The 13,794-nt window shown below is 39.0% G+C and overlaps 1 protein-coding gene and 2 long non-coding RNA genes across 3 annotated transcripts; 1 reads left to right on the top strand and 2 right to left on the bottom strand.

The window, feature by feature from the left end:
- Positions 1–1,053: 1,053 nt before the first annotated feature.
- On the bottom strand, positions 1,054–1,740 carry LOC134186538 (uncharacterized). Its single transcript, XR_009970968.1, has 3 exons — positions 1,664–1,740; positions 1,199–1,299; positions 1,054–1,133 (listed from the first exon to the last, which is right to left on the bottom strand). It is a non-coding gene; the product is annotated as an uncharacterized LOC134186538 (long non-coding RNA).
- A 1,011-nt stretch (positions 1,741–2,751) lies between these two features.
- LOC134186857 (uncharacterized) lies at positions 2,752–10,082 on the bottom strand. The gene is made up of 3 exons (XR_009971018.1): positions 10,030–10,082; positions 3,393–3,450; positions 2,752–3,331 (listed from the first exon to the last, which is right to left on the bottom strand). It is a non-coding gene; the product is annotated as an uncharacterized LOC134186857 (long non-coding RNA).
- A 149-nt stretch (positions 10,083–10,231) lies between these two features.
- Positions 10,232–13,392, top strand: LOC134187078 (1-deoxyxylulose-5-phosphate synthase YajO-like). Its single transcript, XM_062655197.1, has 8 exons — positions 10,232–10,387; positions 10,465–10,637; positions 10,697–10,832; positions 11,291–11,464; positions 11,526–11,623; positions 11,692–11,858; positions 12,968–13,110; positions 13,170–13,392. Exons 1-8 carry the CDS (start codon positions 10,292–10,294, stop codon positions 13,272–13,274), a joined length of 1,092 nt encoding a protein of 363 aa, XP_062511181.1. The 5' UTR covers positions 10,232–10,291; the 3' UTR covers positions 13,275–13,392.
- Positions 13,393–13,794: the final 402 nt, after the last annotated feature.

A 13,794-nucleotide genomic window follows, 5' to 3' on the forward strand; every position in this document is an offset into this window, starting at 1 on the left:
GGTGGAGTAAACTTTTTGTCACTCCCAGCAGCACGCAATGCATATAGTCAATGACTGCGGCAGTGACTGGGTAAAATCGTTTACTAGAAGAGAAGTGGAGAGGCCGACTTTATTCCTTTAATCTGAAAAAATTAAATACAAGATCTTGCATGAACATCTATGTTGTCGCCATGCGAGACCTATGGTACTGTTTGACTAGAAGTAACTGCTTGGTGGGCGTTGCGTACAAAACTTTCATTAGTTCTCTTCTGAAGAGCTGTATTAAAAGGGATGGCGTGTACGTGGCCTCGTCCTCTAGCAACCTGACGACTCGGCTCTTCACATACAAGGCAGCTGAACTTGCCATTGTGATGATGCATGCAAAGCATGTCAGCTTTGGCTGGCAAATCTGCCGTACACACTAGTGCCTTGGCGCTGCAAGTCACTCCTTCTTCAAGACCATATGGCACAAATTTCAAACCTGTATTGTACAATTTGCTGAAAATCCGCCGTAAATTATATCAAATCAATTAAATCATCTAGTAATACCTGTTTGCAAAAGATCATTCATATTGCGTATGAATAGCGTCAACATAGACGTTAGAGGGACCTTGCCTTGGCCTTGCCACAGTCCACACAAGATCGTATTTCTTCTCAAGAACCTAAACATGTTTTACTAATTAATATCTAAATGTAATTTATCAAATAAATAATTTTAATTAATAATATTCGAACTGTTAGTTATTTTTCATGTTCTAGATAAGACTAGCAGAGACTCGCTAATCTCATTCAGAAGGAATAAATTAGTACAGTGCATGAATGTAGAAAGATACACAACAAGCATTAACGTATACACAGTAACACACTAGTACGCAAGACTAATTTGTAATCGAATCAAATAATGATAGAGTTTAAGCTAACGCTTGAATTTGTATACCTCAGGTTTGGCGAAAGCTCATTCACAACAGCATACAAGGGCCAGATTTTTGTAGCGGATGACTTGTACAGCTGTACTCCGTCGCAGTTGAACAGTAGCGAATAACGTTGTTTTTTTGTTAAGAACAAGTTCATAATCTCCTTGTAGCAGTTGCCATTTCGAATGTCACACCTATTGCTGCTCAAATTTTTCACAATGTCTTTCCAAATGTCCTTTTCTAGAAAACAAAAATTTTGAATGGCGTTAATTAATATTTTTTGATATGTAAATAACTGTTCGTACTCTCAAGCAGACTCCGTAATTGTTCTTCTATGGACGTTACTAAAACAAAAGATTTCCTTCTACGAAAACACTGCTCGTCCTCTCCACCTTTGTAGCGTAAGCTAAGAGTGTATACAATATAGCAAATGTTAATTTAATTGTATCAGTCCAGAAAACGCTACACATGAACACACTCTCTCGCACGTACGCACACACACACACACACACACACACACACACACACACACACACACACACACACACACACACACACACACACACACACACACACACACACACACACACACACATCACACACACACACACACACACACACACACACACACACACACACACGCACACGCACGCACACGCACACACACACACACACACACACACACACACACACACACACACACACACACACATACACACACACGTGCATGGATGCACGGCCACACACAAAACTAACATAATTATACTTACCCTGTGCAGTCTTGTGTCTTATATTGGACTACCTCTTCGTCTTCAGGAACAAGGCGTTGCACAAAGAACAGAAGTCGTGTATTTCTCGTCTATCTGCTACTTCCAGCTCTTTCTTTCCTTGCTCCATCAAACTATCGTAATTTTGTGCACACCTAGTGTCTGGTGGATAATGCAGTCTTATTAGTTTTAGCAGATCTGTTGTCATTCTTTGACTACATTTGTGTCTGGTGACGAATGCCAGAACAGATCTGATGTGATTAGTTTGACTAATCGTCGAGCCAGGAAACAGAACATCTTCTCTTGATTGATTTTCAGAATCATTTGTGAATGATTTCTCTTCGCTTTCACAATCCATACGCCGGTGCTTGCTAGACAGCTCATCTGTTGAAGTTTCATCTTCACTAGAGATGCAAACTCTTCATTAGACTGTGCAGAAGCAGCTTTCGTTGCAGATGAGATCACACTGTCAGGTTGACACAGGTTCTTGGGCTCTATAGAGAAGCAAGACAGCAGTGGTGCATAAATCGCATTAAGTAAATATATTTTATTTAATTACTATTAGCTAAAAATAACAATTATACCAATTAATTAATACATTGCGTCATTCTACAGTTTTAGTTGGAGTATTTTATCTAACTGAAGTAGTTTATGTCTAAACAATACATGCCGGCACCTTCGAGATCAGAAGAAATTTCATCAAGTTTCTCTCTAGTCTCGTGCAGATTTCTGTGATTCAGAGCGACATGACGCCAAGCGTTGTACTTGGTCGAATAGCGACGAAGACAAAGCAAACAAGTCCATTTAGAATCGCCTATAATTTTAGCGTAGTTTTTGTTGTTCATTCGGCAAGCTGAGACAGCTCTATGTATCATGGGTAAGTACACATTCGGCACCGTGACTGAACAGATACAGAAATTTAGTTACTGCATTTCCCGCGATGTCTCGTGAGAAAAAGTATCATAAAGCAATGTATATAGGTATGTTGCACAATGGAACTGACATACAGTCTTCATTGTAGCGATGGACATACCATCATCATTTACTTCAATTTCGTACACTGGCAACATAATATAACAGCATGTCAGCGGAACCAATTGATTTCAAATATAACCTACTGGATGGTCTTAGATGGCTTATTTACGCAAAATGTACCTAAAATAGCAGCAGTCTGCAAGTTCTTATCAAATGTCATTCAAATCTAGGCATGTGTTCACAATATCATAGAAAGTCTGTCACTATGTCTGTTGTTCGATCTAATGACAATCAGTAAAATCTGGACTGCAGTAGGTAGATCTTCGAGTCTTCTGTACTCCCATGCATGTCCTTTGATTGAATTTGAGTCATGAGGGACAGAGATCTCAATAATTAAACCGTGCTTTCTTGTCTTGTTTGCTTAATACAACGATATCTGGTCGGGTGGACTCAACGTTTCACTCTATTTGTATTTGAAAATCTTACGATATCTTTACTTTGTCGTTCTCTCTGAACTGACTCTCGCTGAAGCAAAATCATACCATGATGATCAAACTATAGATTACTTTTGTAACACCATCATGTCGATTCTTGTACAGTGTAGAAGGCAGTGATTCACTCGTCGTCGTCATCATTATGACATCATCATCATCATCATCATCATCATCATCATCATCATCATAATCATGTATGGTGCTTCACAGAATGATCCATACAGATCGATTCATGTTGCAATCTAACTCTGTGACAAACTTACCATTTCTGTGTTCACGGAACAGACACTGTCACCTGTTCTGAATGCTTGCCCATTACAGCTACAGCAAGGCAGGTACACATAGAAACACAATCATATCAACAGATGGTCTTGATGAATGCCTGCTATTAGAAAGTTTTACGCTTGACTGTGACCTTATAGTCTCCAGTTGTACTTTGACATTGCAAACCTCAGGGAAGCGGTCTGTAGGAATGCCATAAAATATATGTTGCTCATATATTCTGTAGATAAAGTATGTGTAATTGTTTGAGTAAATTATCTAACTATTTACAGTAAACTATAAAAGTGTGTTATTCTACAATATTAGATACTTGGGTATAATAACTGAATGATGCTACACAGCCGTTTTAAATGTGCCTTTGCTTTAATTTAAGGTTGGCATCATCACTTTGTAGTGCAGCAGCTCCTCTTTGACCAATACAGGGTTTTTATGTATTACTGTCATCTACCTTATGCATACGTGTGTATATCATGACATACAGTATGTGTGTATGAATAAATGATTTTTGTTCGATTGCAGTACATTTTTGGTTATTTGATCCTTGCATATTTGATCTTTGTGCTGATGAAAATAGGATACCATCATGTGGCAATGATGCTGCAAAAGGTAGTGCAGCTCTAAAAGGGTACACATGCCGTAGACATTACTGACTATTATTGACTATTAGTAAAAAAGAGTAGCTGGTTTTTGTGTACTAGAACTGTTTGTTTCTTGCTCGTGCTTAAAATCCTGTACCTTGATGGAAGAATTATGTCTATTGTATGTGCCAGCATTGCATGCCATTACTAGGTTTGTTTTGTAATATACATGTTTCAGAGCTTCTCAAGTCATATTTCCGGAAAATAGCTTTAATGGGGACTTAAATTTCAAGGTGTAATTGAAGCTCAGACACCTTGTTTGTTTTTGTTCTTTCATCTTTTGTCTTCTGAGATTGGCCAAAGGAGGTCGGATAATTGAGGGTCAACTGTATGCAATTGCACTTGGAAGGGTTTTGATTGTTGTTGTCACCTTGATTGCTAGACTTTACTCGGACATACGTAATTTTGGAGAATGTTTCTTTTAGTTGGTTGTCTTGTATTATTGGTATATTTTGATTTTACAGGAAGTTTCGAAGTTGAATTCAAAGTTACGAAGTTATGAATACGAAGGCAACAGTGATCATGTAAGTATAGCTCATGTATTGTTGATTAAATAGTCACTTAGTAACAATGTTTGCTCGTTATTGAATTTTAGGACAACTCTGAAGACACAAATGGCCACAGCATGAGTATGACAGTTCCTAGTGCTAATATTAATTCCAACACTTTACTGAACGTTTGATGCGTTATTAAGCAACTTAAAAAGCCACAACTATAGAAGCCCAGAAGCCTTCAATTGCTGTCAGAGACCTGGCAGTCAAACTATTTAGTAATGAAGAATTGAAAAATGCAGCGTTCGAGGAAGAAAAACCCACAGGAATCTTGACGCCAGGCCCCTCTTCCTGCCAAGAAGCTACTAACTCTACACTGTGTAAGCATATTCAGTGTTTCTGATGTTTCAATTTTGTGCTAAGTTAAACTGTTCTCTTTTTTAGCGCTGGTCCAAAAGCATTTCCCTGGTTGTAAAACCAGCGAAATTAATCAGTGCCTGGCCGACAAAATTTGATGTCGCCAGAAGAGTGAACAGTGAAAACACTTGGCATATAGTGATTGTCAATTATTCTAGACTATCTGTGCATGTTTGTTTATATATAGAACAATTGTTTTAATTCAACATAAACATACAACAAAGATTCATGAGTGTGTCTTCATTCATAACTAATTGCATGACCTGGGAATTTAATGCTCACATGATCATGGAAACCATGAACCCATGATACCATGGAAAACCATGGAAACCATGAACCCATAATACCATGGAAAACCATGGAAACCATGGTATTTTAACATGCTTTCCTTGGAATGTTTCTCACATGCTTTCCATGGAAAGCCTGTGTTTCCATGGTAAAAGTACCATAAAAATTCCATGGAAATACCATGGTTTTCCATGCTCTATTTGACAGGGGCAAGTTGGTCAATTTGCCGAGTACGTACAGACGAGACGGACGGCTGCCCACGCAACGTCATGGATAATCCCACCTATCAAGTAAATCAACATTAGACTGAACATTGCAGTAGATCGCGTCTGCTTTTTAGCTAGAGTTATAGACAGACATTTCAAGTAGTAGAAATAGGCTATTGATTGAGGAATACTAGGTTTGCGTATGAGGTATGGTTTAAAAATATTTATAACTACTAAACAACAGCCATGCACTGCCAGTGCAGTGAGTTTGAAACATACCAAACATTGCCTCCAGAGCTACAACTGTTACTCTTACTTATTCTAGATTACATCAGTGTTAAAGTTAGTAGTTAAAATAGCAGAGACAATGTTGCAGACATTCACAGTTGACTTGTTTTATATTGGAGGTTGGAGGTGATGTGCTGGGTTGAGATTTACTGTAATTATATTAAGAACGTTGTAAGTAGCTGTTGTAAAATATATAAAAATTATATGTATATATTTAAATTTATGAGTCTTTTCAATTTACAAAACAACACCACGCGCGGACGTGAGTAATAGTTACTATTCCTAGCACAAAGCAAGCTATAGCGCCCTTCTCAATGTTCTATCATAGTTTGAGTAGTGTTGGTGTAGGTTCTTACTGATATGTATATGTAAAAGCAATAAATATCTGATTGAAATCTTAATTAACAGATTGTCCACCTTCCCTAATTGGTAAATTGCCTTTAGAAACACCGCCAGTATTACAAAAATTGGCAAACTTGAAAATTAATTTAATTATTAATTCTCTCAGTTTCAACTGATGTTTCTTGACTACAGCTAGACTACAGCTAGCTAACTAGCTTTCTCCATAAAAGAATGAAAGGTGTAGCCAACAAATTTTTTATTCATGTCTGATGTGTTGAAAGCACTTCTGTTTGCTTTATAGCTAGTTCTTCCTATTATAATGTAACTTGTAACAAACTGTCACTGAGTAGACTTTTCACAACTAGTATGTATTTACAATTAATGGTTATTGTCATTGAGCAAGCAAGTTGCTGATAGACAATATCAATTAGCAAGTCGTATATACTCGTTTCTGTATACTTTCCTTACATTATCTCCTGTTCAAAATACTGTCACTTCCGTTTGCAAGACAAAAAGAAACCTCAAAATTACAACTTGGTCATTGGAACCACAGATAATGGAAATGGTAGCTCAGCTCTTAGCCATGCAAAACAGGCTTAGGAGTACACCACAAATGTGGCTGACCACAAGCAAACACACAGTGTCACACGTACAACATACAAAAACAACAAACATATACAAATGCACACATGTCCTGTCCTGTGTTTTAAAGCTACCCTTACAAGGTCACGCTTGCCCGAAGGGGCAACAAGTCCAATGATGAGAAACGGTGTGAGGTTTCTGGTAAGCATCTGTGAACTGTAGCCCTCCTCTACTCCGGAACCATAAGAGACACTGCTGACTCTACTAGTAGACTGCACCTTGCTGGTCACTACAGGCTACTGTCTCTCATCCACACACTTGTGCCTCGCCTTATCATGAAATTCTTGGAGTGCACCTCACACGCCACATTCTTGGCTGCCACTGGAGAATGTCCTTGAGATCTCTTCTTATCACATCTCTCCATCTCTTCCTTGGATCACATCTGGGGGTTGAGGCAGCCAGCAAAATAGAATCAATTTCAGTATTATATTTTATTTTCATAAATACTCTACCTGTGCATACTAAGAAATTTTATAAAGATAAACTAGTCCTTCTCATAGATATTGACAGATAGACAGACAGACAGACAAACAGACAGGTGATCAAACAGACAGACAAACATACATACATACATACATACATACATACATACATACACACCAACTCTTTGAATCTTTGAGTCAGGCAGCGACTATTTACTAAACAGTAAACGCAGAAAAGAGGATACTCGGTATCTGTAAAAGCATCATGGTTCATACTAGCTGTGGACTGTAGAAACAGCATGTTGTTAGTTAGACTTCTAGCTTATTCTGTTCAATTTAATAAAATTAATAAAATAAAAATTATATATACATATATTATTTAATACATTTTATATTTGTTCTGTATGAAAGTATAGAAGATCAAGATAGCAAGAGAAATGATTTCCCATAATTAGGTTAAACAGAATATAATCCTAAAATGTTTAAGTGGTTTAGGATATACATATACATATGTACATGTGTGTGTGTATATATAGAGATTAGTTAATAAATACTAATTGGGATATTATCTTATCTGTCAGATTGATCAAAAGACAATTAACAGCAGCTTGGGTAGTAGTAAACATCAAATTGCACGATTTCTGTGTACACACCGTGTCAGTTCCTTCAAAACAAGACAAATTCTGCATAGACATCAAAGAGTGAAACATCAGGCCAACTACAACTAGGTAATCTTTCACAACTGTTTGGTTGGGGACTGTCAGAAGAAGTTTATTCAACTGAGTAGTCTCACCAATCATGTTGTTTCAGAGCATAAAATAGACATGGGTAAGACTAAGAGATGCCCACAAACATTGCTGTACAGATTGACTAGACGAGGTCATGGTGTATAGAAATACATGAATTAAAGTTTGACTCCATGGATGAGTTCCTGACCTGGAAAGAATGTGAAGAAACCCACATTCTTCAGAACTGCCAGAAAAGGTGAAGTAGCTGCAACCAAGTGTGAAGAAAGTAGAGTACACAAGATCATGCAATTCTAGATCATAATACACTTGACAGGCTTTCATAACGAACCAACAAAGAATAAATTGCAAATATTCTTTTGAGGTGATGGTAAATGGTATGGAAAAAGGATGATTTACTATGTCTGCTGTTGAAGCCAGAAAAAAAGCATGTAGAAGCTGAAAGGAAAGCGGAAGGAACAAGACAGCAAAAGGATGAACACACCCTGCTTGGCCAGAATGAATGTGTGCATTGAGAAAAGTGGGCAAGTTGATGTCTTTTATGTCAGTGGCTACACAGGACACAGCCCAGACCTTCAGGAGTGCAGGTTTTTGCCACTTTCAAATTCAGCAAAGGTCAGAATTGTACAGAAACTGTCAGCTGGTGTTTCAATGACAAGGATTGTTGAAGGTGAGAATGAAGACAGCATTTCACAGTAAATGCACAGATTTGAGAAATTCAATGAAGCCATCCAATCTAAGCATGAAATTCTCATTCCTCTGCAATAATTCATAGATTCTATATAACCATATTATATTAGAATTCAGGCAAGAAATTGGCAACAGAGATGTAAAGGATGACATCCAAAATGCAGCTAGGAGAGACCATTTTGTTACAAGACAAGACGTTTGGAATATTCAGAAGAGTTGCATTGATTTATCTATGTTTGGTCATTCTAACGACGCTGAGTTTGTGTGCTCCATTGTTCAACAGTTGCAACAAGAGAGTCATAATCCAGTCCTTTTGTACAAGGAATTTGGTCAAAAATGTGAATCTCTCCCTGACCTCCCAGCAGATTCATTTCTCTTGGCAATTCAAACAAGGCACCAGCAGCAGCTATTTCAAGCCTTTGCTTCAAAAGTGATTTGCATGGATTCCATGCATGGAACAAACCACTATGATTTTAAACTTATCACTGTCATGGTTGCAGATCAGTTTGGACAGGGTTTGTACTGTACAACTTTGGCATTAATTTCAGAGCCTACCTATAGCTGTATTCACAGGCAGAACAGTTGGATGGTGCATCTGTAGTCAAGAAGAAAGAAGCTATGTTCAATGTTTCTTGCAAGCTTTGAAAGATGCCTCACCAACCATTATTGTCAAAACAATCATGACTGATGATGGTAAGAAAAAGTTACACTTCCCATGCATATCCAGCATAGTACAGAAGACAGAACAACAGTTCAGTTTAGCATGCTGCACTGCATATGCTACAGTATAATATCTACAGCACTATACAATGAATGGTTAACAGTACACAAGCACAATTTTAGAACTAGAACGCCTAGCAGTCAACTTTGACATTGAAATTTTACTTACTTTATGTGACAATGTAATGCGATGTTGCTGTAGACAACACTGGCTGGCTTGGGGCTAGAGTTGCTTTTGGATACAAAACAAATCATCTTCTCTGTCGTTGGCACGTAGACAGGTGAGTCATTGAATTACCTTATGTTAATAAATATGGATATAGCTTGTAACCTTATTTTGTTACAATCAGAAATGAGAAAACACCTGAAGAAATGCATTCAGCAAGGAACTATAACAAGTTTTCCACGAAACTTCCCCTCAAAACAAGTCATCAGAAGATGTTCTAGTTCTGTTGTTGCATTTCCTGTATATTGTTCATGCAGAATGACAGAAATATTTGGACGTCGTATGGTCCAGTGTGATCAGTGTAAAGACTGGTTCTACTTTAAATGTGCTAGCTTGAAACGGCCAGGTAGCCGGTTTGTTTGTTCTAGTTGCAAGTCTATTAAGTGAGTTACGTGACAGTAAATCTGAAGTGTACTGTACATACTTGCAGTGTACTGTAATTGCGCATGTTCAATTAGATTAATTACATAGATAGGAGAGTGATCTATGTTACTTTACTAACCTTTCTTTACATGAATGGTGGATTATTCATGGTGTCGAGTGAGCAGGCATCCGTCTTGTCTCGGAATTGGTTTGTCTCTCGACTCGCAGCAACTTGAGCGTAACGCGTTAGCTTGTCTCTAACGCACGCTACAAAGTCCATATTAACGCGCTAGCTTGTCGCTAACGCACGCTATAGAGTCCATAGTGCCAAATACCGATACTCCAATTTGCTAACTCCTGCAGTCACGTGCACACTTCTTTGCAGCTCTGCGAACTTCTAGATGGCTGGGTCTTCCAATAAATGCGGCATTCGCTACATCGGCAACTCGGGACTCAAAGTCTCCAACATTTGTTTGGGGGCAATGACGTTTGGCTCGGTGCTGCTCGTTCTTATTTCCTCTGCACGCTATCTTCGCGTTTCTTATAAGATTTCTGTTCTCTAATTACGATTCAGACTGAAGGTGCAATGTTCCATTTGCCCGGTCAACGCGACGAGGCTGCCTCTCATGCCATTCTGGACAAATTTGTTGAAATGGGAGGGAATTTCATCGACACTGCTGATGTGTATTCAGCTGGACGTTCAGAGTCGATCGTCGGCACGTGGCTGCAGAAACAAGCGAGAGAACAGTAAGAACGAATGTTTTTATGGACAACGAACGTCGTGTGATCGGTTTTTAAATGCGCAGAGTCATCATTGCTACAAAGGTGCGATTTCCTGTGGGATCTGGTCCCAATGACGTCGGACTTTCCAAGAAACATATCTTGAACGGAGTGGAAGAAAGTCTGAAACGACTCAACACAAGCTACATAGATCTGTATCAAGTGAGACTTTGATCTCTGCTGCGTCCTAGACTGTCTAGATACGTCTGTGCATGGCTAGCGTAGTAGGTTCCTAGCGTGCTCTAGAGCTCGACGGGCGGGGTTATTACACCCCTGGGCAGAGCTATAACCCCGCTCTGACGTGAGTGCTGGTTAGAGCCATACAGCACGCTATAGCTAATCATACTGTACATAAGTAATTTATACCATGGTCAAGTGACATGTGAGAGTGTGATACTAACAGGAAGCAACTAAATGCCACACCATCCAGCCCTTTCCCCTTTGACTTCCAACCTGCCAACGGAAGTCAAAAGGGGGAGGGGCTGGCTGCACAAGACTACTGTGACTGGTCGTACTTCACATGACCATGGTATAAGAATCAAACAATTATTTGCATAATAGGACATAAATAATTATCTTTTAGTTTAGGGTGAATTAGTAATTGTTTGTTATGTTTGCAGACTCATGCATGGGATGATGGTACTCCAATAGAGGAGACCCTCAGCACACTCACAGATCTTGTTCGTCAGGGCAAAGTTCGATATTTGGGTCTGAGCAATGTGACCGGCTGGCAGCTACAGAAAATCATCGACCTCACTAAGTACAAGCACTATGAACCATTTGTGTCTCTTCAAGTTTGCTAATAAATTTTATTAGAATATTTTAATCATTGTGAGTGTATACATATTTGAACAGGTGCAATACAACCTGATGTGTCGCGAAACAGAGTGGGAACTACAAGAAGTGTGCAAACGTGAAGGGCTCGGTATATTGCCTTGGAGTCCTCTCAAAGGGTAACCAAGACACCAAGCTGTTGTATTGTTGCTTTCTTAATTAATTGAAATTATTTTGTTTTGATAAGAGGATGGCTAAGTGGTAAGGTGACTCGTGCTGGGGCTCCTGAAGGTTCTCGAATAGAATACTATGGCAAGCAGGAGTCTGGAAGACCTCCCTTCTTTCGGGATTATAGCAAAGAAGAGCAAACTTGGAAGATTCTGGATGCCCTTAAAACCACTGCAGAAGAATTAGGTAATAGTTTAGAGTTAAAAGTGTATTGTGGTGTACGTGTGTATATACTGTACGTGTGAGACTGTGTGGATCTATAAATAATAATTGTTGATTAAAATTTCTAAATTTATTAATAGGAAATGCTGTTCAAGTTTTCAGGTTTTCATGGGCTTTTTTCTTTATTGTGCATCTTTTGTTGTGAGCATTTTATACATATGCTGTAGGCTTATTGATATGCATACGTGTGAGGTCATTCTCTACAAGTTATGAAATTCAGTCTGCATGCTTGTAGGTAGAAAGATTTACCTCATGTCAGGTGACACGACAGTTAGCACACACAGACATTGCGTTTCTACGTGACATCATTATACACCATCAAAGGAGGCCTGTCGCAAGCAAATAGAAAGTGGTCCAGCCACGTGTGCTAACAAGCCTGTGTAACGAAGTCTTGTATTTCAACTGCCCCAGAGAGCTACAAAATTGGTCTGGAGTCGACACTGGCAAAATGTAGAGATTGCATGTATGTGATCAATATATATATATATATATATATATATATATATATATATATATATATATATGTATATATAACTCTTAAGGTGTTTTTACTAAATATTACTTATCTGAAATGGAAGTAGATGAACTATACCTCTGGTGATAGTTTGCTCTAGAGAAAAATGGTCCAGCTATGTCGGACCAGCTCCTATGGCCCTGCAAAGAGATAATTTTATCACTAGGTCTAGTAGTTGCTCATCTGTTATTTCTTATTTTTTGGCAGGGCTGTAGCGTCTAGCCAAACGTTTAAAAGTGCTGACGGACCTATACTTAGCTGTACTGTCTGCCATTATAGCATGACACACCTCCAATGTTTGGGCACTTAACCCTCCTGCTCCTAGAGCTCAATCTCTACTGCTGTGGGTATGGTTTAGTTTTTGGTGTTTGTGTTTGTTTGACATGACATGCAAGGTAACTGTAAGATGATTTCGATATTGCATATTAAGGTGAGGCCAGCAGTAGCATGATCTTTGTGTATGTATGTACGTATGTACAGTATTGTGCTAGATAAACCTGCGGTAAGGTTTGTCTAGAGATCGTGCACTCAAATGCTGCTAATTACTGTGTGACTATAGGAAAGAGTGTTCCACAGGTAGCACTAAAATGGTTGCTGCATCAGGAGACGGTCAGCTCGGTTATCATCGGAGCTAAGAAAATCGAACAGCTTGTTGACAACATGGGAGCAGGAGATGACGGTTGGAAACTGACTGCAGACCAGGTGAGTTGAAATTTAGTATTTTGTGTCACAATCAGATTGTGACATCATTTGCTTTGCAGCTGAAACGTCTTGGAGATGTCAGCAACATCATGCCTCTGTATCCCTATTCGTTCCTGAATGCTGTGCAGGTGGGACGCCGCAGGGATGGACCTCTTGTTCTCTAACTGATGTTTTGTAGCAAGTTGGTACGTTACACTTTGTAATAGCTTTGGAGTATGTTTGCTACAATTGAATTGCTTTTGATAACCTTGTGTGCAAGATATGGAATTTGTTTGCAGCATGTATCGGGTGTGGTGTAGAGTGTGGGTAGCGTATCCATGCAGTACAGCTGGTGTAAGGCTAATAATAGTTATATGCATCTGGGCATTGCTGCGTACACCTTTGAATACTACATCCATTGTACGTCTTATACCTTGTACAGTTGTGTACATGTACATAATGTACATGTACATAAAAGGGCATACATGTGTAGACACACAGCAACACACACACACACACACACACACACACACACACACACACACACACACACACACACACACACACTGGGTGGAGTGACGGAGGTCTAACTCCACAGAAGGCAGAGCGACCAACTTCTAGCAAAGGCTTCTGCAGTAGTATGTTAATATTAATTAACGGCATTAATATTAACGGCAACAACTTGTCGAAATGCCATTAAAACAC

The sequence above is a fragment of the Corticium candelabrum genome, chromosome 11 (genome assembly GCF_963422355.1).
Source record: "Corticium candelabrum chromosome 11, ooCorCand1.1, whole genome shotgun sequence".
Taxonomy (NCBI): domain Eukaryota; kingdom Metazoa; phylum Porifera; class Homoscleromorpha; order Homosclerophorida; family Plakinidae; genus Corticium; species Corticium candelabrum.

Bases quoted from the DNA above. Each gene is read 5' to 3' on its own strand.
- LOC134187078 (XM_062655197.1), top strand. From the start codon at position 10,292: ATGGCTGGGTCTTCCAATAAATGCGGCATTCGCTACATCGGCAACTCG. The intron at 10,638-10,696 runs GTAAGAACGAAT...TTAAATGCGCAG, and splicing joins CAGAAACAAGCGAGAGAACA to AGTCATCATTGCTACAAAGG. The intron at 13,111-13,169 runs GTGAGTTGAAAT...TTTGCTTTGCAG, and splicing joins GGAAACTGACTGCAGACCAG to CTGAAACGTCTTGGAGATGT.